Genomic DNA, 25,593 nt, shown 5'->3' on the forward strand with positions numbered 1-25,593 from the left:
TCCTGGGGCCCGTTTCATAAAACTTGTCATCAGTGACAACTTGTCATAGATGTGACAATCTACTGAAATCCTTGCATCTGATTGGCTGAGAGCAAATTTATCATAGAAATGTGCCAGTTGTCACTGATGACAAGTTTTATGAAATGAGCCCCTTGAGTATGAAAAATCAATCATAGCACTTTTCTTCTTAGTATGAATTATCTTATTTATCAGAATTGTGATCTTTGTCACCATCATCTTATACATTGCTGATCCCTAAAAACAATGCGTCTTGTTATTGTAACAAATGTCGATTATTCTTGCCCTCATATAGAAAAATATTCCTGGGTAAAGTGGCCATGTGTTTAAGTATAGTGATGTGTGTATGGGGGGGGGGGAGGTTTAGGGAGGTTTAGCACGATGTCTCCCTCCCACACGAGGGAGCTTTCGTATTCTCAGAATTGATATGATTTGGTGCACATTTTGGGGGAATATTTGCAATTCTTAATTTTAAAAAAGAGAGGAAATGTAGGGAAAATGTGGCTAAATTTGTTATTATTCGCGACCTCTTCATCCAAGATCGACATAATATGCGCGTCTTCATTGTGTAAGAGGTGGACCGAAGGGGAGCCTGTGCATTTTCAGAATTAAAATTCAACCATGTACATGATTACCACCTTTTGTGGAATAATTTGAGAATTTTCAATCTAATCTTCAACAGGTTCGCACTGCAGATCATCGTGACAAGGTCTATCAAGTGTGCTAAAAAAAAAAAAGAAAAACAAGAATACTAAGTTGGAAAATACAGGGGGGATGATCCTCAGAAAAAAAAAAAAAAATCCAGGGCACACTCCCCCCCCCCCTCCCTCCCAAGGCCAAAAGGGCAGGGGCGAAAGAGAGAGAGAGAGAGAGAGAGAGAGAGGGAGAGAGAGAGAGAGAGAGGGAGGTGTTTCAGTAGCTCGAACTTTGAGGGACTACATATTCGAAAATAATGGACATTTTATAATTTCTTTTTTCATCTTTAGGTATAAATGATGCTTCTAAATGGGAATTTGAGGTCTTAAACAAAGCTACACGGCTGTTTGCCCCCTTAAAAGAGAGAAAATGAAGGGGAGACAGAATTCACTCCTAATAGGTCACGTATTAGACGCTCGCGATAATCCAGCGGTTTGCTTCCTAAAATGGCCGCCGTTGGGCTCCATGGCGTACTACATCCGTTTACGTGTAGAATCGCGCGAGTAGACCCTCTTAGGGTTGTACGCTCTTGTTGGTTAGAACCTCTGGCCCTTTTTGATGCGCGCAACAAATACACGGTTCATACCTATTAAGCCTCATCACTTTCAAGACGTTTAGAAATCTGCAACGATGTTACAAGAATACGAACCAGTCACCCAATCTTTGCTTGGCACCCTATTCACTTGGGGACTAACCGCTGCCGGAGCTGCTCTTGTATTTGTGTTTACAAGTGGAAAGGTAAGACCCTACAACAGCTACAAGAAATGAAGGACCTGCCTAATCCCACATGTGTAAATTCGTGTGAGTAGGAATTGTTTCATTGTTATACTGTCAGACTGTAGTTTGCTGTGGGCGGGTGCACTTTACCATGCACCAGCGTCATGTCTGCTGACTTCCAAGTGCAGTGTGACGTCCAAGATCCGATAGCCTAGAAACTCACGGAAGTCATACTTTGTTTAATGCAATGTCAAGCATCTCAATTTGTCTGTTTATTGTGGATAGGTCTTACTAAGATCTACAGACTACAGTAAATATGTAAACTTTAGTCTTTACTGTATATTGATTCTGTTATCAGGTTATGTTTGCATATAATTCAGATGATACAGAAATACTTCTATAATAAAATGTGAGTAAAATATCCCTCTCTTATGCGTGTTTGAATTACCGGTAGGCCTATAGCCTACTGTTAAAAAATTAAACTGACATCAACGTGATTTGTCAAATACATACTAAGTAAGCAAGTGGCAAGTACCTTGTACTGCAGAGGTACCGGTAAATTTACAGTATGTTATTGTTAGGGGTACTACAGTGTAGTATGGTTGAGGGGTCTAGATATCGCGCACGGAAATTTGTGATGCTCTTATAATAGAAATTATTCCACAATCGTACCTGAATTTCTCAATAAATATCACGAAAATGCAGAAAAATCACCTCCCAGAATCTCCTGATGATACAATGACGGAGTAGTGCGCTGTGGCCATTTGTATGTTGGACTTAATTTTATGCGTTCAATTTCTCGGGGTACTGTATGTAAAGGTCGCGCAGCTGCCCTATGTAGTTTCATGTGTGAAAGTGTCTGCCCCTCTGCGGCTGTAACGTGCTTCGGCTTTCGTAGAATATTATAAATGATCGATCGAACAAATTACAAATTCTATCGGCTACGAACGAGATAAGCGAGACGACACGTCTAGGCTACAACATCCTTAAAACAGATTTTAAGCTAAGGTAGGTAAATTACAAGGTAAAAAATTGGAAATTTCGTGAAAAATTTTTTCGAAAAAATTGGAAATTTAGTGAAAAATTTGTTCGAAATCAAAATTTCTTACCTGCTTCCTTCTCATGTTTAGCGGTTGTCAGGTATGTTTATTCCATGGGCGTATCGGCAAATTTTGCGCTTAGACCTACGCGTAATATTGCTTGCTACAGTATACGCAGTTACGCTATGCGCGACCATTCCAAAGTCCCTGCGCGAGAGCTAGTACCCTTACTATACTAGTACCACTACCTTGTGCCAGTATACCACTGATCATGATCATGAGGTACACTGCCAGTTGAATAGCACAGCATACATGCACAGCATCATTAAATTCCAAAGCCTCTTTAGTAGCTTTATAGAAGAAGGGGTTAAAACGCTTAAGGATCTGATCTATAAATCTGATCTGATCTTCAGTACATGACGCTGATGTAGAAATTGTCATTCTCAGTGAAAGTTAGCCCAATGAGCTGATTTTGTTCTGGTTCTGGTTCTGGTTGGGTTCTGCGCAATCACTGCCTGAAGGCTGTTATCCCGCACAGTCGGTGTGATCAACAGATTTATTTCTTAAGATTTTAGATTTTGAAATGAGCTTTTTTGACCAGCTCTTCTACATTGATTTCATCAAGCATAATTTTGAAGTCCTTTACAAACACTGTAAGTTGAATGTTTCCATAGACATTGTATTTGAACCAGCATCACAAAACCAACAAAAAGTCGCACACACTGATTTTGTGTCAGGACGCAAAATAGGTGAGATGGGGCAACATGGTCAATCTTGAATTTTTCATATTTTCTGAAAGAGCAAGACTTCATCAACATCATGGTACACTGTATGAGTTTGGGATCATATGTAAAAGCAAGTGGGAAATTGTGTTTTTAGCAATTTTTCTAGGACACTTTTTGATAGAATAGTGTGATTACGTAGGTGTTAAAGTTCCCTTTTTATTTCTTAGAAACCCTTTACACACTCTTCACTTTTAACTCTAATAACTTTTGAAAAGATGATGCTACTGCTTTGAGAGTTGGCATTGGTCACTTGTGGAAAGAATGTACTAATAGACCAGGATCAATTTCAGCTTAACCCGTTGAGGACGAGTCCCGAGTATACTCGGGCAAGCGTCTATAGATGGGAAATGCATGTTGTAGCAAAATCAAACCGTCCTCAATGGGTTAATCGGATAATCCCTTCATTGTTTATGCTGTGGAGTTTCACACCCTGTTTTTTTTTTGTCCCATTCACTGCACAGCTAGCGCAGCTTGGTAAGAGTAAGCCCTTGTCTTTTCTCAGTAAACATTTTTCCACAGTATATATTTTCTTTTCAGTATTTTGATGGGTTAGGAGGGTCCAGTTGACTTGAGTTATACTGTAAAAGCTGGTATTTTCAAGTACAGATATTTTCGCGATTGAGGATACATTGTATCACAGACATTTTCCAGAGATGTTGTTTTTGCGAATAGACACCAATGCTAACAAAAGTTTGCTATTACCCTAGCGCATGGCGACATTTTCGAGCGTTGTTAAATTTGCAGTCCAGCAGTGATTTGCAAAATTCGCAGAAATTAAAACCTCGCAAAAATAACAGTGTACATGTATATAGTGCTGCATCATTTTAAAGCTTACATTTGTAAAGTTTGCTCTTTCACAATCTGTCAGGCGATTTTTTAATGGTTTTGTGGTGCAGGTGTACACCTGCCCGAGTATACTCGGGATTTGTCTTCAATGGGTCAGTGGAAATCAGGTTAGATTAAGATAGAATTTTCTCTATTCAGTGGCTATCTTAAGTAATTTTTAATGTTGGTCTAATGCAATGTGCGAGTATTGTATCACATCAATTGTTTTCAACAGAGCTGATGATCTAAGTAATTTGGTCAGTATTCTATGTCAATGCATTGGGTAAAACAGTCTACTCATAATTTCCCAGAATTTGCTGTATTGATTGATATTGTACCATAGTCATTGATTGCTTGACATTGCCATGTCCTGCTATGAATTAATGTGAATGGCAAAATATTTCAGGATTTTCTGCCAAATGCTTGTGGGACAATGCCATGTGGATGTTTGCAAAATGTGAGGGGACATGGCAAATTCATCAGTGGACATTACAATTGGAGTACAGTTGGACCTCGATTATCCGGCCATGTCAGGACCGGCGCTCATGCGGATAAGCGAATTGGCTGAATATGGGAGACACAATGTTAATGTATATAACTGCCGTCCAAGCTGCCATCCCAGTGCACTGGCAGCTAGGCAGATAGTGTACCCCGCAACGGTGGTGTAATCTATGCTAGCCTGCGCAAAATTGTAGTCCCTTCTTCACAAAAATAAAGTATATCTTTATGTGAAAATCATGTATGTTTTACCTCATTAGATATTGAGAAACCTATCATGCACATCTTGATAGTGAAATAGATCCATGAAAAGATGTTAAAGTCACTGTTTTTTCTCAATTTTTGGATGAAAAAAAAAAAAGTCCTTTACTGTGTGAACGCGTCCAGATACTTAGTAATAGAGATTTCCATATAAAAGGAGGCCGGATAATCGAAGTCGAACTGTATTTGTCCCTACTTCATACTTAATAATGGCCAAGCCATGTAAACAACAGAACTCTAAAACTAGCTGTCGTGTTTGCGTTTGTGAGAATTTCACTGAATTATATAAAGTGTCACATCTCCTTTAAAGCCATTATTTACCATTTGCAGATGAAACAAAAGCCCAGATTTAGTACTTCACAGTAGTTCTAAAATGTGAGTTAGGGATACAAACAATGTAAAAATGTTATCACTATACAATGGTCAATATTAAGTAAATTTTATACAAAATGTGAACAATAGTTGAAATTAGATTGTTTCTAGAATAAACCATAGATCTACAGATCAAGGTTTTTAGAAAAATAGTAATCAAAATCTCCTTATACTTGTAAATATTTTAGGCTTCATTGCAAAATTTGTATGTGATGGGATGTTTGTGATACAACTGTCCTAGTACACATAAAATGTATGCATTAAATATGATAACTTGAACATTTTTTTAAATCACTGCTCCCAATGGTAAACAGTACCTCTAAAATGGTAATGAAATTAAAGAGAAGCTTTGCCAAATATTCTGTTGTTATCATGCTATTTCTCAATTATTGTAATTCACAATAGAGAAAGAATAGTGTGATGTCATTCAATTCTCATGTCAATCCAAATGCCAAGTTTTCTTGTGCCTATTCAGATGGACATTTATTGTACCTTGTACACATACTATGATCCCACTAATTGCTGATCGCGATAATTTGTCAACCAAACTGCACATGCCTGACATCTGCGGAAATGGTGACCCCCTTTGTGTTTGTGCGCAGTTGTGATGTGTTTTGAATGACAGGATAAATAATTTCAAGAATATTAGCTCCAGCATTTCACACAATTCCTGCAGTAGGAATTATCATGCTATTTCTCAAATTATTCTGATGATGATATGATATGATGTGAGTATTCATCGTCTGTTCAGTCATTGAGACAGAAATTTGTTTTTTCATTGGTGATTGACAACAAAAATGTATGTTACTCAAAGACACTCATACAAACCTGCATACTGTACATGTACACTGTACATACAGTACTTGTACATTGTATTCAAACATATAATTACGACCATCATCATTGATATAATCATATTTCAAAACATTTTAAACCTATGCTTACAGCCCAATTACAGTACTTAATTCACCCTAACAACCATGCAGTTAAATCATTGAATTCAATTAAAATATTGTCATAATTAAACATGTAGATGCATTTGTACAATGTACACTGTATGTGTGTCTCTGTGTGTGTGTGCATGGGGGGGGGGGGAGAGTTTAATGTGTGTGTGTTTGTGTATTGTGTCTACAAGTACATTCATGTTTGTGTGGGAATGTGCCTACAGATAAGGCAATTAAAAAAAAACCTTAAAAACTATTGAATTCAATAATAATTCAATTGCAACAGCAAACTCAGAGAAACTACCAAGATTAACAGATCTATAATTGTGAAATAATTGCATGATTTCATGGAATCTGGATCTTGATGCTGATTGCGCTATTTACTGTAGTGAGATTTTTATGTCCACAAGGGCAAAAGCTTGAGATTTGGATCACGAAGCAAATCTCAAGATATGTACATTGTATTTCGCTAAATGCAGTCAATACGAATCCCACTAAATATATTGGTCTTGGTTCATATTGATGATCTTATGCTAACTGATAGGAGTCAACACTGTTGGTAAGGTTTAAGGTGTGGTTTGCTCAGCTGGCCACTGTTTATAGTTTGCCCTCAAGCTGTGGTACACCTTGTATTCACAAACCCCGGCAGGCAGCCAAATGAATGGTACGTTCATAAAGGGAAATATTCCATAAAACATACTGTAATGTGGATTCAGCAAATGCAGAGAGATTAGGGAAACACTCTGTGAAAGTTTGAGGAAAGTTAGACAATATTTAAAAAGTTATAAATTTGTCGATATTTGGTTAATGCCATGTTTTTCCTTTCAATATGGAAGCTGTACAGCAAAATGTGTGATCGATGTCACAGTACTTAATAAAATGATACTGAGAAAGTGTAGACTGTAGAATAAAACAAAACAAAACAGACTTTTACACAAGAATTAGTTTCATAATACCGTTTCATTAAATTGTCACAGTCTTGTACATATATGTAGTAACCTGGCAGTGATTGGCTGTAATTGCTACATGTTGTTTATATTCAACCAGCAGAATGATTTTCATAGTATTTTCCTGTGCAAATCTATGCCCGACATCACTGTTTATAGAAACATGTGAAAACTTAAAGACTTGGTAGCGTAGGGATTCATGGGTGTCCTCATTCATTCGTTGCCCACTGGTATTAAAAAAAAACAAACAAACAAACATGAATAGCACTGGGCAGGGAATATGTGCATCAATCAGTAATAAAGCTGTATTCATGCACAGTATGTTATGAGGATTCTTTGATAATCAATATCCGAGCCAGGCCAGCCATCCCATTCCATTGTATTCCCATACTAACAAGCCATTAAAGGGAAATGAAACCCAAATTGTACTTGTATGTGGATTGACTTATGGATTGAATGCAGCAATGTTAGTAGAACACATCTGTGAAGTTTTGAATATTTTGTGAATTATAATTCTACAATATACAGTACACATATTTTGTTTCCTTATCCAATTGAGAGTGGATTTGGACTTGGTAAAGTCATACTGTGTAGAATGGGTTAACTGTGTGACTGCATGTACACACTTGTACATTATATATTCAACAAAATTTTCCCTCAAAAATGTATCTGTTGATAATGATTGGTAAAGGATTCTTTTGTTCTGATTGTTTTTATTATTGTTTTGCAGAGAAAGATATTGGATGGAAGTCTTGGTTTTGCAGCAGGGGTAAGAGCACACAAACCATTAATCTACAGTTATGTTTCATCAGTTTACCAATGCCATTATTAATCCTGTGTGAGATGTCCTCTTTAAAGGACAAGTTCACCTTAATTCATATGCAATATTAGGAGAACACATCAGTGAAAATCAGCTAAGAAAATTGTACAGCCTGTTCAAGATTATGAATTTTTGAAGTTTCACTGCCGCCATCGCTGGATGAAAATACTACAGTGTACCTGTTACGTGTAGAATGATGAATAATTCCATTTTCTTCTGTGTTTTTCTTAAAGAAGTACGCAGTTTGAACTTGTTACTGATGTACAAATGTATGTTTTGGGTAGTATCGTCTGTTGAGAATGAGAAGGGCGTTAAGTGGTCTTGAACACTATGGGTTTAGCGGCAACTTAACGCCCTTATCATTCTCAACCGACAATATTATTCCCCCTGCCTTCTGAAAGATGCAAGTCAGGTGCTCTTTTGTTATGCAAGAAAAGTGAAAATGTGTTGACTATTCTTCATATTTTCTTACATTGTTTTATGCAAACTGTTTTAGTCTTGTCATCTGGCTATGGCAAACTTAAAGAATTCAAATCTTTTGAATGGAATTCTTATTTTCTTTTAACGTTTACTGGTGTGTTCTACTAAATATTGGTGCATTCACTTGACCCACACATATATTAAGTGAAAATGCACTTTAACCAAATATTGTCTGAAACTTACCTCCTTCTGGATGTATAGGATTCTCTAGATGTCAACATTTAGCAAGATGTACAGGTCCTTTAAACAAGGGGCTGAAAGAACTATGAAGCATGGTTCTATCAGTTAATTCCTTTATAACAGTATAGCCAAATAAGCATTTCCAGGATGAGTGCTTGCATGATAGGCAAACCTTGTGTGTACTCAGCAATCTACACAAGTCGTGAACGCTGTTGAAAATGTTTTTTTTTTTAGAAAAAAAATGGCATAAATTAGATTAATGTTCACAAAGATCTATATTTCAAACTTGTGATGTACTCCATTGTGATGTACTCCATAAGGAAACTATTTAGATTTGCATTCGGAGCATAAGGTACTGACAGTGATTTATGGTGTAGCTCACATTAAAGTCAATTTGTTTGTCTAAAGTTGTGTTTTAATCAAGTTACCCTGATTTATCACACGCCCTGTCTGTCCTGTCATATTACATATTTATACTTGAAACTTAATTACAAACAGTTTAAGATGAAAAAGCAGTGTTGGTAGAGAAGACAAGTATACAATATTAACTTATGAAAGTTATAATTTGAGCAGAGTTACACTGTATTATGTGTTTGGTTCAAGCTTTAACCCTTCTATAACCAAAACATATTAGCATTACATTATTGCACACACAAAAAAAAGAATAGTCAAGCAGCAGTTTTTCTTTAATTAACCTTGTGAAGTTTATCTTCTCCCAATCAAAGAGAGATTGAATCCTTTTGTTGTTTTTCTGTAGCATCAAATTTCACAATTTACAAAGTGGCCCTTCGATCTCAAAATCAGTCTTAGAGTCAAGCAGGAGAATTGATAAAATGGTGGCCAAACTGTATGTAAAAGAGTCCATTGTCTGATAAACAAGGAAATGAATCATGTCTTCATTGTCAGGAAAAGCTTAGTTGTCTTTAAGTAGCTTTTGCTACATAAAGAATGTCCTTGAGTGCTCATACAGTGTATTACTGTTCTTAATGTACCAAAAAAAGCTGCTGAAAACTGCTTATCCAATGAAGGCGAGCCAATGAAGTAAAATGGAGTCAAAAGGGGCCTGAGCTTTCGATCCTAGCAGAATCTTCGTCAGAGGCAAGCCTGAGCTTTCGATCCTAGCAGAATCTTCGTCAGAGGCAAAGTTATTTGCCTCTGACGAAGATTCTGCTACAGTAGGATCGAAAGCTCAGGCCCCTTTTGACTCCATATTACTGTTCTTAATACACTTGCTGAAAAAACAAACAAACCAATATTTGTAAGTCTCCTAAAAAATGAGAGTTAATTCAAGAAACTAGATATTTGCCCATAGAGATGCAATCCTAGTTGGATACTTTTTGCCTCAAACTTATTATTGTTGGATTTTGTTGTGTGAAGCCATTTTACAAATTTGTAATACACTGTAATCATATAAATTCTTACTAACCATATCAGAGCAGGCAAGACGAAGTGATGCGGTCATTATGGTGTCGCATGGATAAGTTTTCAATCCCCTGTTATGCATCTAGAGAAATAACTATGATATTTTGTGGCTCTATGTAATTATTATTATTCTTTTTTTTAGCTTTCATAGTTACTGTGACAATAATCATTAGATAAGCATTTAACATCTGTTATGCTTAGTTTGTAAATTTGTGAAAATTTTCCTCTCCACCTTGAAGCCACACAGGTACACGTAGATCTTTGCCAGTATTGTTAGGAATCTTTTTTAAGTCATTTGAATTAAAGGGACTGTACAGTACTGGTTGAGGTGGGGATTCATGTTTTGAACATTCTTAAGTGAGATAATGAAAAACCTCTTATGAAATATGAAAGAGCATGTAATTTTAATGAGGATTCAACGTTTATTTGATGAAAATTGGTTTTCAAATGGCTGAGATATCCAGAATAGTGATAATGATAAAAGGCGACAGGCCACAACTTTATTAGGATCTCTTTGTTTCACCTTGTTTTTGGATATCTCAGCCATTTCAAAACCGATTTTCATCAAATAAACATTTGATACCCCTTAGAATTGCATGCTCTTTGACATATTAGAGTGGTTTCTGAATATTCCGCAAAACGTTAAAAGCTATATCCTCACCTCGACCAGATCTGTACACACCCTTTAATGCCTATTCTGAGACCTGTGTAACACAAATCATTTGGGTCTTTTTGCTGTAGTTATTATTATTTGTTTTCTTTTGCTCACATTCTTCTTACAACCAATACGATCACTCCACCATATCACCCAAAGTTCACATGTAGTACACAACAGGTACGAAATTGTACATGCATCATGTACACCTGTACAGTATGTCCCCAAAAAAATTACAATCGGATATTCGCATTGATAACACCCAATGTGATTGAACTGTCTAAATGCTACTTCTGGGTCTTGAAATATAACATCTTAGTTCTGTTTTGCAGAAAACTCCTTTCAATTTGGTTAAGTGGTCACAAGAGAAATGTGGATTGTTGTAAGGCATGTCATGAGTCTGATTCTTCCAAGTTTAGCACTTCGATGCTCTTGTGTGTGAATACAATAGACAGAACTTGGAGGGAAGAGATTCCTGTCATCCTCTAAAAAATTCCTCATTTCACTCTGACCACTGAAGCAAATCAAATGGGGTTTTCTGTAAGATGTGGGCAGTGAGATATAGTTTCATACCCTGAATTTGTATTTGGATTGATTCACAATTTTCACAGATATCATTGTAGAGGATCCGGTTGTAATTTTTTGGGGACATACGTTACTTGGACTTTGTACAAATGTTTGTGTATGAATGAATCAGTTAGCCTAAATATTACATGCTGTCTGTCCATCAGGTGATGGTTGCAGCATCTTACTGGTCCCTGCTGTCTCCAGCCATTGAGTTAGCCTCCTCTAAAGGATATGCTGAGTGGTCCTTTGTGCCTGCTGCCATTGGCTTCATCCTTGGAGCACTCTTCGTCTATGGGGCCGACCTGTTTCTACCATTGCTGGTAAGTGCAAACAGTCCTACTTGTAGATATTACCTCCTAACCTGACAAAATACACATTTGCTCTAAGTTGTGATGAATTATGGAATGAAATCATTCAGGTGCTTTTACACTGCATTGTGCTTTTGTGATGCCTACGAAACATCTGAGGGAATCCAAGAACCTCACGCCGTCAATAAACAATGATAACTTCATGCTCGGCTTCAGAAGGACTGCCAATTTACACTTTGGCCTAGCATGAGCATAACTTGTCTGGTGCTCTGATTCATTGATCGCATTCAAAAGTTTGTCTGTGAAGTATTTGTTTTCTTTCTACATTCTACATGCTTGTGTTTTTTGTACTCTCTATCAGGGTGTATCATCGCCAAATGTTGCCTTGGCACTGCAGTCTGAAGCCAAACTTCACAATGATGACCAGGATGGAGGACTTGAAGTAACCACCGTAGCACACACTGGAGATGAGGAAAGTCTCGGTATGACTCTGATATTCAAGGCTCTCCTTTTTTTTTTCTCTCTCTCTCTCTCTCTCTCTCTCTCTTGATACCTTCTATCCAGTGTTTGGAAGGTAGACTTCTTGTTTCTTTTTTTTTTTCTTTTTTTCTTTTTTTTTTTCTTTTTTTTTTTGGGGGGGGGGGAGGTTGCCAATAACCCTGCTTTTCATCAAATTTTATATTAAGGTGGCACCCACAACCAGGATAGCACATCTGACAGTTGCATCTCATGCTATAGTATTTCTACAAAATTGAAAACAGGTCTTGAAGTCAGCTGCTTGGAGGTATTTTTATAGAGCCATAGAGTAAAGTGTTGTATGAACTCATTACCAGATAATCATAGAATTATGGCCTTATATGTTTTTACCACACTACTTTTCATTTGTTGGCTAGCCAAGCTCAATGGGGTTTAAAACCATCTTGTGCATTATGATGATATACGTTGTACATGTGTAGTATATAGGGAATGTTGTAGAATAATCTCACCACTAGGTAAGTTGTTAGTTTGACCTGAAGCACACTCCATGGTTGGTTACTTGCACCAAAAATAATTTGCAGATAAAAGTCGGTGGAATTTGAGGAGCCTCCAAAAGTGAGCTTTATTTCCCAACCTGATTGATAGAAGTACTGTCATTCGTATTGACATATTATATGGACTATTTCTTTGTTCTTGTAAGATGTATTTTCTTGCTAACATACATATGTGACCCGCTACAACAAAATGGTCCTAAAGTCGCGCATGGTCGAAGCCGTGAAAATCGAGTTTGAAGTTAGAGCATCAAAATTGGTCAAAACTTATGATTTTCTGAATTTGACATATTATTAGAGTCTGACATGTCTTCTATCATCTGTCGAAATTTTGAAGCAAAACGATGAAAGGAAAGACCAAAAAGTAGCGTTTTTCTGAGCCATGTTTTTTTGGCGTTTCAACGAAGCAGAAACTGGTTCGAACATTTGGATGAGCGCCACACATAGGCTCCGCCCCTAACAACGACCAGAGTGATGTCATTGGTCAGTTTGCTGCTTGCCGCTAACCGAAGCGTGAAGCTCGCACACTGCCCAGTCGACTGGTGCGTGCGGGCGGGTTGCGCTATGCCTAGCCGCTTCTCCTGACATCCTGGTCACTGATTGGTCGGTGAGGAGACCGCCGACGCTGTGTTTGAATGAGCATTTCGGGGGTTGCTAGGGCTTAACTTCTATTGTCCGGAGGTGAATACTGACTTGCGTGTCTCTTGATTGTAATTGCGTCGCAAGGAGAACTTTTAGGGCGCTTTTCTCGGAACAGTGATTTCCCAGACGTCTTGACATGCTCTCTTTTAAACATCGATATCTCCGCAGCCGATTATCTTTATGAGACGTGTTATATATCAATTTAAAGCAGAAAGATTAGGGAATTGTGTCATGCAATTTTCAAATAATCGACCTCGCCCGACTTTAGGATCATTTTGTTGTAGCGGGTCACATATATGTATTTTAGATGTGCTCAAGTTAAAATTACTTTTTTTTTTTTGCAATAAAGTCTCAGTAGTGAACCTAAATAACAAAAATAGATATTTACCGGCTACCAGTATCCTTCTTAAAATGATGTTTATTTTCATGGCTAGAAGTAATATCAGGCAAGCTGTCATAAAGAATAGAGAAAATCAGGTTCTGTCATGCTGCAGACTGCAAATAACCTATCAGACACATTGCACTTGTGATCAATCCCCGTATAGGTTAAATCAATCATAAGAGACTCTGTAAAGGTGTGAAATATTAGAAAATCATCACAGCTCTTTTCATAGATTTTGTATACCAGAGGCTGTGAACCATTTTCTTTTTAACTATAGCATTTACTTTTTTTTTTTACTTTTTTTTTTTTTTTAGATGGAGGGGGTTTGATAGAGTTGTAAGTGCTCCTGGTGTGTTCTAGAGCTAATATTCCCTCCGATCATCCCCCTTCCCCCTCAGAAAAATCTTGGGATGGAACCCATGAAATATGAGTTTTACTGAGTTTGTTATGTTCACATTTTGTGTGGCTGCAGCCCCATATTCTGACAGACCCTGTATATTCACAGATTCACTGGATAATAATTCATTTAGTGAACAAACTGCCACATCTGTGTTGCCTTTGGACTGCAAGCCTATATGGTCGAAGTTCATATACAGTGCTTTCTGTAATTAATCACAATCAAATATTTAATGTTTTAACTAAATGAGAGTTGATCATATGGTGGATTAGGTGAGTGGGACACTTGAAAGTCTACAACCTGTCGTACCATTTCTTATTACTCCAACAGAAATCACATGTACACCTGGCGCATGGAGCTATTTCATGACGAAAGGTTTTGAAGCATGCATGTTTATTGTACCTACATTGTACAAACATATCCACAACAGCAATCATACTGCATCCTCTCTTGGCAGTAGAGTTCAGTACACTCTCAATATGATATGTATGTATGGACCGATGACAGCTCTCATTTTTAGCCTTATCTGGGAGTTGTAAATGGAAATTGGCATTTTACATACATAAACTAACCAGAACAAGAGTCTTATTATGATAATTCTCTGAAGGCATTATCATACCATAGATTTTACAGTAGTACCGGTATAGTACAGTATATGTATATGGAGATAGATAGATAGATAGATAGATAGATAGATAGATAGATAGATAGATAGATAGATAGGTACATAGGTAGAGATATTGAAGGACAAATTGATTGCATACAGAAAAACATAACTTGAACATGATAATATAATAAGTTAGATAGATACAGCTATAGATAGATTGGGATGACAAAATGAATAGATAGTTTGAATGTACAAAAGATGCATATATACAATGTAGAGAAACAAAAATACATTTCGTCGGTTGAGAATGATAAGGGCGTTAAGTGACCACAAAACCCATAGTGTTCGAGAAGACTTAAAGCCCTTCTCATTCTCAACAGACGATTTTATGCCATAGATATGATTTCTGCAAGTCACAGGTATAATGTACAAATGTGATATGTAAATGTGGAATATTGACTTTAAATACGTATTCGAACCTTGAAGGGCGCTCAATAATCGTAGAATGAATATGGTGCTTCAGGGGTGATTAGTGTTTGTGGCATACACAGAAAATGCAATTCCAGTCAAATCTGCATATAGCAGCAAACCAAGGGGAAAAAAGAGGCTTTTATAAACAGGTCACCACTATAAAGAAATTGGTAAGCCACTGGATTTTATTACATTATTTTAATACCATCTGTGACACATGTCACATGCTAGTCTCACTTCATGTGAGATACGAAAACTCTGGCAGGAGGAATAGGAACTGATTACCCTGTCACCAGCCAGGACTCAACCTGGGCCCTGTTTCATAAAGCTGTTCGTAAAGTTACGAACAACTTACGAGCGACTGGTGATCAATTCTGATGTGCTACACTTATAAGAATTTCCATAATTCAGCACAAGAACTGATCACCAGTCGCTCGTAAGTTGTTCGTAACGTTATGAACAGCTTTATGAAACACCCCCCAGAATGTATGGCAACTGTACAAAGTGAGATATTGCCTGCAGAAGATAAACTACATGGCTGCCAGCTAATTAGACAGTTACAGTGTAGCTCCTACGTGTACAAAGCTTCAAACCACATTTCTGTCAGATGGAATTGTAATGTGTCTTCATAAATCAGGTGGCTGCTAAGACATATTTGACTGTAATTTCACCAGAGACATGGGCAAAGACTTTCGTCATGGTTCTGAGAAAGCCATAAAAAACAAGTGTAGGATACTATAAACGTGGTTGACATTTAAAGGCCTTCGACCTCTGAGGGAGGGAAGGTCATTTTCTGACAGAAGTTATTTGCTTAGCAAACAATAACGCATAAAGGTTCTTATATACAAAGACCTGTGTATATTGAATCTGTCGAGATGAACATGCTAAAGAACTAGAGAGTGACAAAAAAAAAATCATGGCTTTCAAATCTTATTTTCTTACAGATACATGTGTAGTAAATGCATGCAAGTAGTCAAGAGTACCCAATTAAATCCATCATGGCTCTTTATACTTTTATATACTTGTTGTGCATGGACCACTTCTTCAAAAAGTGCCTGTAGTTTTGCATTTTTCTTTTCAGTTCAATCAATTCGTCGCCGGTCACACGAACCGACGAATCCCTCAGGTTTGCGTAAGAATGACAATTCGAGAAAAACGCGTTTGAAGTTAGCCCATTTTTTACTTATGGTTGCTACACTTTCATGTCTATAATTTCAAATTATTTTTGTAGTACACCAGACTTCAATTCTTGCTCTAACTTGTGAAGTTTTTATCGAATTGTATTGTTAACAAATAAGCGGGAAATCGTCAAAGAGCTGCATGCATGTATTTTCGGTCTGCAAAGAACGTTGTCATTTTCCATGTGTGTCCATATGTACATGTACATTGAGCGTTGTCATTGTCAACACATTTATTACATAGTACGCGCACTATGCGCGCGGTCAATGAACTGTTGAATCTCAAAAACAACACGCAAGTCAATGCGCACTGATTCGTCGGTTCGGTGACCGCGCGTACTAGTACGCACGGTCACCGAACCGTCGAATCGCCTGATTGTTTAACACACGCGTCTATGGGGAAAACAAATAATTTTCACAAATGGAATTACATACTTCTACAAAAGTGATAACTACATAAAAATTACACCGAATTACACACTGAGAATTTCAGAATATGTAGTATGGAATGTCTACTATCGAAAGGATTGAAAATCTCAAAATCTAAAATTTGACCCAAAATCGAGTGATTCGTCGGTTCGTGTGACCGGCGACGAATTGTGAGACAATTTTGAAAATGTCTCCATGGCATAAGCTGCATGTTTAAATCTGCACAAATAAATTATGATCAGACGAGAGAGAGAGAGAACAACATGGAATACTGTAAAACAAGAAATGTTCGCGTGCATTTTAATTTCGCGAATTTCGCGAGCGCCAAGATTCGCGAAATTAAAATGCACGCGAAATTTCTTATCTACATTATATGCATTGAACGCAAGTGGCAATTCGCGAAAATTTCTTGCCGCGAAAAAGGCCGTCGGCTCCAATTCGTGAAAATTTCGTGCCGCGAATATATCATGTTTTACAGTACTTGGAGAAAAAAAAAAACCAAGTAGAATCTATGCAACTACAACTGTATATGCAAGCACCATCAATAATATTTTTTCAGCATTCAAATGAAAATAGAGGATCTTTGATTAGATTATTTAAAGAAGAAACAAAACAAGCAAACTATGGATGTTGTGGTAGGGAAAACGTTTGCCTTCTGAAGAATGTTTTACATGAATATGATTCTTGCAATTATTGAACAATCAATCAAACTATCTGTAAGGATGTATTATTATGCATTGCTGTTTATGAAAAAGATATCCATCTTTGCCTGTTTGCTCATTCTTCCATACTTCATTGATTTATTGTAAAATACATAGTCCCCTATTTTGTGCCCAAATAACAGACACCTCAAATTTGACCCAGAGGAGAAAAGCAGGCTCAGCCCCACTCAACTCATCAGTAGCAGTCCAGTTCCAGAATGGTGGAGACCCTGTTACCATGTCACCAAGGGACAGAGCAGCTGAGAGGAGCCTTGTTACATGGAAGAGAATTCTGCTTCTCATTGTGGCCATCACTATTCATAACATTCCAGGTATACCATGTCACCTACAGTACAGATGTATGTATCAATTGGGAACGGAAGTATGATACATTCTGTACTTGGTGTGCATTCAGTATGCACTGCACTGTATTCTCAAATAGTGCACAGTACTATATCTATCATATATCTGTACAAATCTACTGGTTACAGTGTATTCCTATATGATACCAGTTTAGTAATGGGGATATTTTTGTAGTTATTATTGTATTACTGTCAGTGATGTATATATCTCTATGTAATATGCAGTTGCAAGCAAACCAAGCAACTCTTATGAAAGTTTAATGAGTACCAGACCCTATTTTCATCTCAAACCTATTCTTAGCTGTTTTTGCTGCAGTTTTATACTCAGTATGATGTCCTTGATATTCATAAGCTGGGCACAAAGTGCAGCCAAAGAGCTCTAGAGTGAATGAAAGATATCTAATAAACCATTGAATGTTGGAATTTCTATGCATTTCTTGCTTTCAGAACTTAAAAAAAAGGGGGGAAAGTCCAAATAATAGTCAATTTGACCAAGGATTTGACTGCAGTGCACATGAATTTTATGGTAGGTGACGAGTTCCCAGTAGGGTGTTTCCAGTTTTAATGCATATCTGATAGTGACCCCTTAACTGTTTATTGTACCTCTGATAGATTTTCAAACTTTATATGCAACTGGATATATGTAATACTCTGTTGTCTTAAAGTTGTTTATCCTGCTGTCAAGACTACTTTTTCTCCCACTTGTTTCAGAGGGACTAGCTGTTGGCGTGGGTTTTGGGGCTGTTGGGAAAACTCCATCAGCAACATTTGAGAGTGCAAGGTGAGTATCAGTGGCAATGGTTATGTGTTGGAAAGAGCAGCAGGAGTTTATCAAAATGCAGGCTGGAATGTGTTGTTCAAGTGAAGGACATCATACTAGGTGGAGAATTCATATATTCAGCAAATCTGCAGTTGTCAATATGCCTCAGTAAAGTCTTGTTATACAACTAAATCTTATTTGTTTGACAGTGCATTTTGAAGACAAACTGTCATGTCTTTTTTTTTTTTGTATTCTTCTTTTACGGTATATGTATTTTCAGTCTTTTTGCTTTGGTGTAAAGCGCCGTGAGCATTCAATCAGAATGGAAAATGGCGCTATAGAAATCGTATGTATTACTATTATCTAGAACAATCACCAGAGTGCCAATTTAGTTTCATTGACTGGAAGTTGTCATTCTAGCCTTTAAAAGAAAATCTTTCTTTCTTTCGTTCTTTCATCACATGGAGTAAAAAGTAGTACTTTACTGATTATGGTAGCTTCTTTTGATGAGCTCTTGCATTGTAAACTATCGCTCCCTATCATCTCTCCACTGACAGGAATCTAGCCATTGGCATTGGGATCCAAAATTTCCCAGAAGGCCTTGCAGTCAGTCTACCACTTCGAGGATCAGGCTTTTCAGTATGGAGGAGTTTTTGGTAAGGTTTTGATAAGATCTCTGTGTGTCTTGTTGCCTATAGAAAGGTTATATCGGGAAAAAGAATGAGCAAGCAAAGGTATTACAGTGAAACCCCGTTATAACGAGTTCGGTTATAACGAGGAACCGCTTATAACGAGGTGATCGCGTCGGTCCCGTTTTCCTTTGCGTGTAAACCTATGGCAGAACGAACCGGTTATAACGAGTTCGGTTATAACGAGATTCCGGTTATAACGAGGACATTTTCGGTGCATCATGATAAAGAAAAACATAAGCAATTTGATCGGATATAACGAGGTTCCATTTCTTGACCTGCCACGAACGATACATTGAAAAGCGATTTCACTTTTACGATCTTCGTTTTACGTATGTGTAGAACGCAGAAACGCACTGCACAAGTGCCCGTCCCGTCTCGATATCTACATTTACTATCTGAAGCATGAAGACTCGGAAACAAACATGTTTCAGTCCCACCGTTATCCTTCTTTACCATCCATTATCAGTGACGAATAACCGAGTAGGGCCTACCGTTATTTCCATGTTAAACCACATAACATATCATAATCATTCCATTTTCTTTTTTGCGAGGTTCCATTTCCTGACTTGCCGCTTTCAAACACGCGACAAACGGAACATTGAAAACCAAATTCACGCTGTCCATGTCTCTTTCCCGTTTTGCAGAGTAGTTCATGTTTTCTTCTTAACCACGCGATAAGACACAGAAATACCTTCCGATGTTCCTACTAAGTTATTGAATAAAATCATTCGATTTTGTTTTTCGCGAGATACGCGTGCGTGATAGGTCAGACCACAGCGCAACGAGAGAAAAAAAAAAATATAACGCATTCAAAAACTTTTCATCATGTTCATGTAGCGACGCTCGTGGCCAAAATGGACAATAATATTGAAATGCGTGTGCAACTCATCATTATACCCTTTCCATTTTTAGTTCCGACTTCCAGTTGTTTTGCTGGCAAGTAACTATTATGAATGTATAATGATTAAAGCCGAAATAATTAATGAAATCATAGCGATCCCGCCGGGCGACAGTAGCGTAAAAATAGTTGAATATCGCATGTTAATCTATTTAATTGAGTTGGTGTTCAGAAAAAGAAACAAACGCATTTAACAGTTTGAATAGATCTGCGTTTGTTCATTATCATGTAACAAATGATTATATAAAAATGAGTGTGTATGATTAAAGCCGAAAACGCAATCCCGCCGAGTGACAGTATAGTGTAAAAAAATCACGTACTGATAATTGAACAGCGCATGTTAATCTACTTGAGTCCTTGTTTGGAAAAAGAAACAAACACATTTAACAGTTTGAATAGATCTGGGATTGTTCATTATCATGTAACAAATGATTATATAGATATGAGTGTGTATGATTAAAACCGAAATAATTAATGAAATCATCGCAATCCCGCCGAGTGATAGTAGCGTAAAAATAGTTGAATATTAATGTTACATAGATATGAGTGTATATGATTAAAACCCAAATAATTAATGAAATCATCGCAATCCCGCCGAGTGACAGTAGCGTAAAAATAGTTGAATAGCGCATGTTCATCTACTTAATTGAGTTGGTGTTCAGAAAAAGAAACAAACGCATTTAACAGTTTGAATAGATCTGCGTTTGTTCATTATCATTTAAAACTGCATTTCACAATGAAGAATTTCTTTCTTTCAGAATGGTCTATGAGGTACAGATTTGCGCAAAATGATCACAACATTCCAAATTCAACCTTGTCGCGTATTTTTCAAGAACGGGTGTACAAAACGCGAAAAGATTTTTGGAAGAAAATAAAGGACGAATTTTTTTTTAATCCCTTCGGACGCAGCGATCATACATTGTATAGGATTACAGCGGAAATGATTCATGAAATCATCGCATTCCCGCTGGGCACCAACAGCGTAACATACCTCGTAATCGATAAACAACGCATGTATGTTACTCATTTTGCGCTGGTGTTTAGAAAAACTTAACAAACGTATTCTATACAATATGATTTTGTTCATTGTCATTTTACGATGTTCACTGTATTTCACAAACGAAAAAAAAAAAAAAAACATTCTTTCAGAATGGTTCGATACAAGAGGAAGAGATAGGTGTAGAAAGAATCACGAATAATATGATCTTGCCGAGTAGGCCTACTTCTCAAAAACTTAATGTGAACTATTATGAGAAGAGATTTTTGGAAGAAAAATAAAGAATTAACGCATTTCAACCCCCACTTTTCCGTCTTTTTTATGTATCAATTTACAAATAATTTCCCTTTATTGTCTCAATAATAACCATCCATAATTGTGTAATAACAACGCAAAGGATGTTCTTATAAATTTGATTGACGGGTATGATTCCGTGCTTATGTTTTTCTTTGTTTTTGATGCGTACGGTTATAACGAGGTACCGGTTATAACGAGGTAATATCGCCGGTCCCACGGACCTCGTTATAAAGGGGTTTCACTGTATTCAGATTTTGTTAACATGTTTAAAGCTACAAACTATATTTACTGTTGTTGCATTTTGTGTAAACTTTCATGAGCAGAAACAATTCTTGGATCCCTTAGTAATACAGTTGTAATGCCTGTGAATTTGTTCAGTGCATTGTAAGTAATTTAACCAATGTAGATTTGAAGTTTACATGAATGTGCAACACAAGCTATGTGAGACTTCCCATTTCTCTCATTGTATTTCAGGTACGGCCAGCTAAGTGGCATGGTAGAACCAGTGGCAGGTGTATTGGGTGCTGTTGCTGTCACCCTAGCTGAACCGATTCTCCCTTATGCCCTAGCCTTTGCTGCAGGGGCAATGATCTATGTGGTGGTGGATGACATTATTCCCGAAGCACACACTAGGTACATTGGAGTACTGATAAGTATTGGAGGGAGGGAACATTATAGACTGTGATCTCTTGTCATGCATTTAACCGTGTGGTAGGAAGTGGCATAAGATTTCTTCAGTGATTCTCTGCTTTCTTTCTTTGTCATTCTCCTTGGCTTGACATTTGACAGTGAACTCCACAATTGTTGTCATTCGTCTGCATAGGAAAAAAAAAAGGAAGAAGAAGCCTGTATTGTGCATTTCTGCACTTTTGACTTGTTTTTGATAGAGAGCTGATATCAAAGTGTATGAGCTTGTTGAAATTTCACAATTTTTTGTTTTTATGTCGAGAAAGGCATAATTTGTCACTGTGCACGTAACAAAATGAGCCTTTATAGTTGGATAGTTCTTGTTACTATGTCATGCGCTTGAATAGTAGACTTAATTTCAAATGTCCATAGACTGTTTGAAATAAAGCTTTGTATTTAATGTTCAGGATTTAGAGGGGTCTGTGAAAGCTTTTCACAACCTTCTCTACAGTTTGTATAACTTCTCCGTATTCTGTCATATCTGCTTTGCCCCATGACACACTGGATGCTTATAAAAGGAAGCCCCTGCTGTCTTCACACACGTAGGATTTAAACTGTACCTCCAGTGGCAAGATATTGTGTGATATCTGTGAAGAGAAACTCAACAGCTGTTAGGATACATACACTTGATCTTCAATAGAACACACCTACAAGATCTCAGTCTGTTATCACCTGGCAACAGAGTCAATATTTAACACAGGTTTTGGTACATATTCTTCATGGACACAAGTTTAATTACCTGCCATATCTGTGTATATACAATGTACAGTAAGCGGTGGATTGATGCACTGTTCAATAGGTGTTTGTGATTCAGCCTTGCCCACTCTGTCCTGAATGAAGTTTGTTTAGTAAATCACTTTTAGAGTAACACCAAAAAATTATGATGAATTCTTTTATTATTATTATTATTTATTTAAAAAAAGTAGACACCATTTCATCTGTTTGAGATCCTATTGCATGAACAGGTCAGACATACATGTGTACAGTAAAGCGCATATGATAGCATTTGTTGTCATTGTTGTTGTTGTTTATTGGAGCACAGTAAACCTACATAAAGCCCAATTGTATGACTGTGTGAAGCCAGTTGGTCACTTCTGCAGGCTTGCCCATGTACAATGTTGTAGGTTTATGTTTGAGTTGGTGTGGTTTGAGGTTACCATAGAATAATGGCAGAGTTATGCATTAGTGGAATGGGCTTCAATTTTTATCTGCATTCCTGGCTGCCGTTTACTGCAGGGAGAAATTAGCATTTACTGGACTGAATGATCCATCCAAAATTGTAACAAAATCCTGAAATTGTCCTTTGAATGTCTTGGACCATCATGGGCCTGTGTTTAAAATGAAAAATGCATTTCTCAAGCCAGTCCTTGTTTTAATATTCACAAGATTTACACTGGAGATATAATTTAGATATAAGGGAAGTTATTTCTATGTTATTGTACTATTCTGCAGCTTAGAATGTGTACTGGTGGGTGCATTATTGTGAATAATTGTTTCTTTTATTCTTTCTTTTAAATTCTCAAGATACATTGTATTTGCCTTATCAGCATTGTCACAAGATATCATGTGTGAGGTCATTAATTACAGTTTCTGTGTGATTATCTCATGGCTTGCTCTGTAGAGTGATATGAATGAGCAGCAATCTATGTGCACAGTGACAGCAGTCCTTTTGTTTACAATGTAGGGAATTCTAGTGCGTTTGATGGTGATTTAACTCGAGGTAATTTCAGTATACATTGAAAACAGCTTTTCTGAAATTTTATGTTATCTACTTTTGTATGAATGTTTCATCTTTTTGTCTGTATTTCAGTGGCAATGGTCGACTAGCATCATGGGGTGCCATCGTTGGCTTTGTCGTCATGATGTCACTGGACGTTGGACTAGGATGAAAAATGGCTAGACCGAATCAACTGCCTTCCAAACTATGACTTTACATAATCTGAAGGGATGGCCAGTGAACAGTGAAAAACACTCTATAGTGTGCTGGTAGTTTATGAATAGCTCTGTCTTCCAGAAACTCAACTGTCCAAAGTTTGTTATGAGATCCAGTATTGTAAACCATTTTGATGATGCGGTGTGCAGACACACATGTGTACCATTACCTCACAAAGTGCCTTGAATGTATCGTTATAGAAAGTACAGCAGTCCATTTGGTTTCGATTGTTTACGTTGGTAGGCTAGTGTGTAATGATTTTTCAAAATCTCTCTCTTCTAAAAAAATACATATCACTTTGTCTGGGCAAAAGAGAATTTACAGTTGTGGTTTTTCATGTGTTTGTTTATTTGTTTGTAGTAAGTCTTTTTCTATAAGAGCTGAAAATTTTAAACTTTGTAGGTTAGTCAAATGCCAGTTAGCCATTGGTTGAATATGGTTTATAGGGACCATTTTCAATGTTCTCCAACAGCAGAATATTTTTGTGCAATCATTCATGGTCAATGATAGCAAAGCAAATGATGGCAAAACAATATCTTCAGCTCTATTGAATGAATCTCGGTATTGTACAGAATTCTTGAGAATAGTGCTCCAAAAGTTGAGCAAGAGATAATTTGTGATGCTCACAGGAATGTGATTTCGGGAAGCTTGTCATAAACCTGTATACACACTGCATGTACAAGTGGCAAAAACTGTCCGTGTGTGAGGTGAGCTCTGTGGTGATGCTTCAAAAATGGCTACCACTGAAAATTCAGGTTGAAAGTATGTGTGTCTCTCAAAGTACTCTCTGACTGATCTATATGATATAGCAGAAGAAGAGTTCTGTTGCGAAGATTGTAATATACAGAATGTTGTGAAGTTGGAGGGAACATTCTGTATGTCCCTCCCATGCCAGCCAACATGATACTGTATAGTGTTATATGCCTCTAGGACCTATTCATACAGGGAGCATCATATTCAGGGGCTTAGGGCTGTTTGTCTGCCAGAGTGAGTTTAGAATGAATCCATGTAACCTGACAATACTTTTGATTTGATGAAATATGAGTAAATTGTCATACATGTACATACTGATCAAATTTGTGTTCATTCAGTCAAAATCAAAGGTAAAGAGTTCAAGTCAATAGCAAAAATTGTGCACATATCAAGTGATCATTTATGAAGCATGTGAAAGAATCAAATCATCCATTGTACTTTTGAAATTTGATGTGCAGCATTTCAGACATATTTAATATATCCAAGAATAATGAGAATAAAGAAGATTGCACTGTCATATGTTATCAGAGTTACAGACATTTGATTACTTATGGTATACTGGAAAAGTTTGATGTGGTATTCAAAATTGCACTGGTATCTTTGACTAAACCCACTCATCATAGCAGTACCGTTTGTAATAGCTTATCACCCCCCCCCCCCCGCAAAAAAAAAAACAACAACAACAACAACAAACAAACCATGAATAACGAAGTAAAATTACGAACAAATGCTAGTCTGTGAATTAACGACAAGTGCAATGTGTCCATTATACTGGCTGCCAATGTTGCTTTGTAACCTCAAACTTGGGTTTATCAAAGTGTGATTCTAATATGCCTGGCTAAGT

The 25,593-nt window shown here is 37.1% G+C and overlaps 1 protein-coding gene across 1 annotated transcript; it reads left to right on the plus strand.

Annotated features, from left to right (window-relative positions):
* Positions 1 to 1,306: 1,306 nt before the first annotated feature.
* LOC140231419 (zinc transporter ZIP11-like) lies at positions 1,307 to 25,268 on the plus strand. Its single transcript, XM_072311543.1, has 9 exons — positions 1,307 to 1,452; positions 7,834 to 7,872; positions 11,392 to 11,547; positions 11,897 to 12,017; positions 17,514 to 17,702; positions 18,444 to 18,513; positions 19,050 to 19,148; positions 21,851 to 22,009; positions 23,874 to 25,268. The coding sequence occupies exons 1-9, from the start codon at positions 1,345 to 1,347 to the stop codon at positions 23,950 to 23,952; spliced, it is 1,020 nt and encodes a 339-aa protein (XP_072167644.1). The 5' UTR covers positions 1,307 to 1,344; the 3' UTR covers positions 23,953 to 25,268.
* Positions 25,269 to 25,593: the final 325 nt, after the last annotated feature.

The sequence above is a fragment of the Diadema setosum genome, chromosome 8 (assembly GCF_964275005.1).
Source record: "Diadema setosum chromosome 8, eeDiaSeto1, whole genome shotgun sequence".
In the NCBI taxonomy this organism is placed as follows: domain Eukaryota; kingdom Metazoa; phylum Echinodermata; class Echinoidea; order Diadematoida; family Diadematidae; genus Diadema; species Diadema setosum.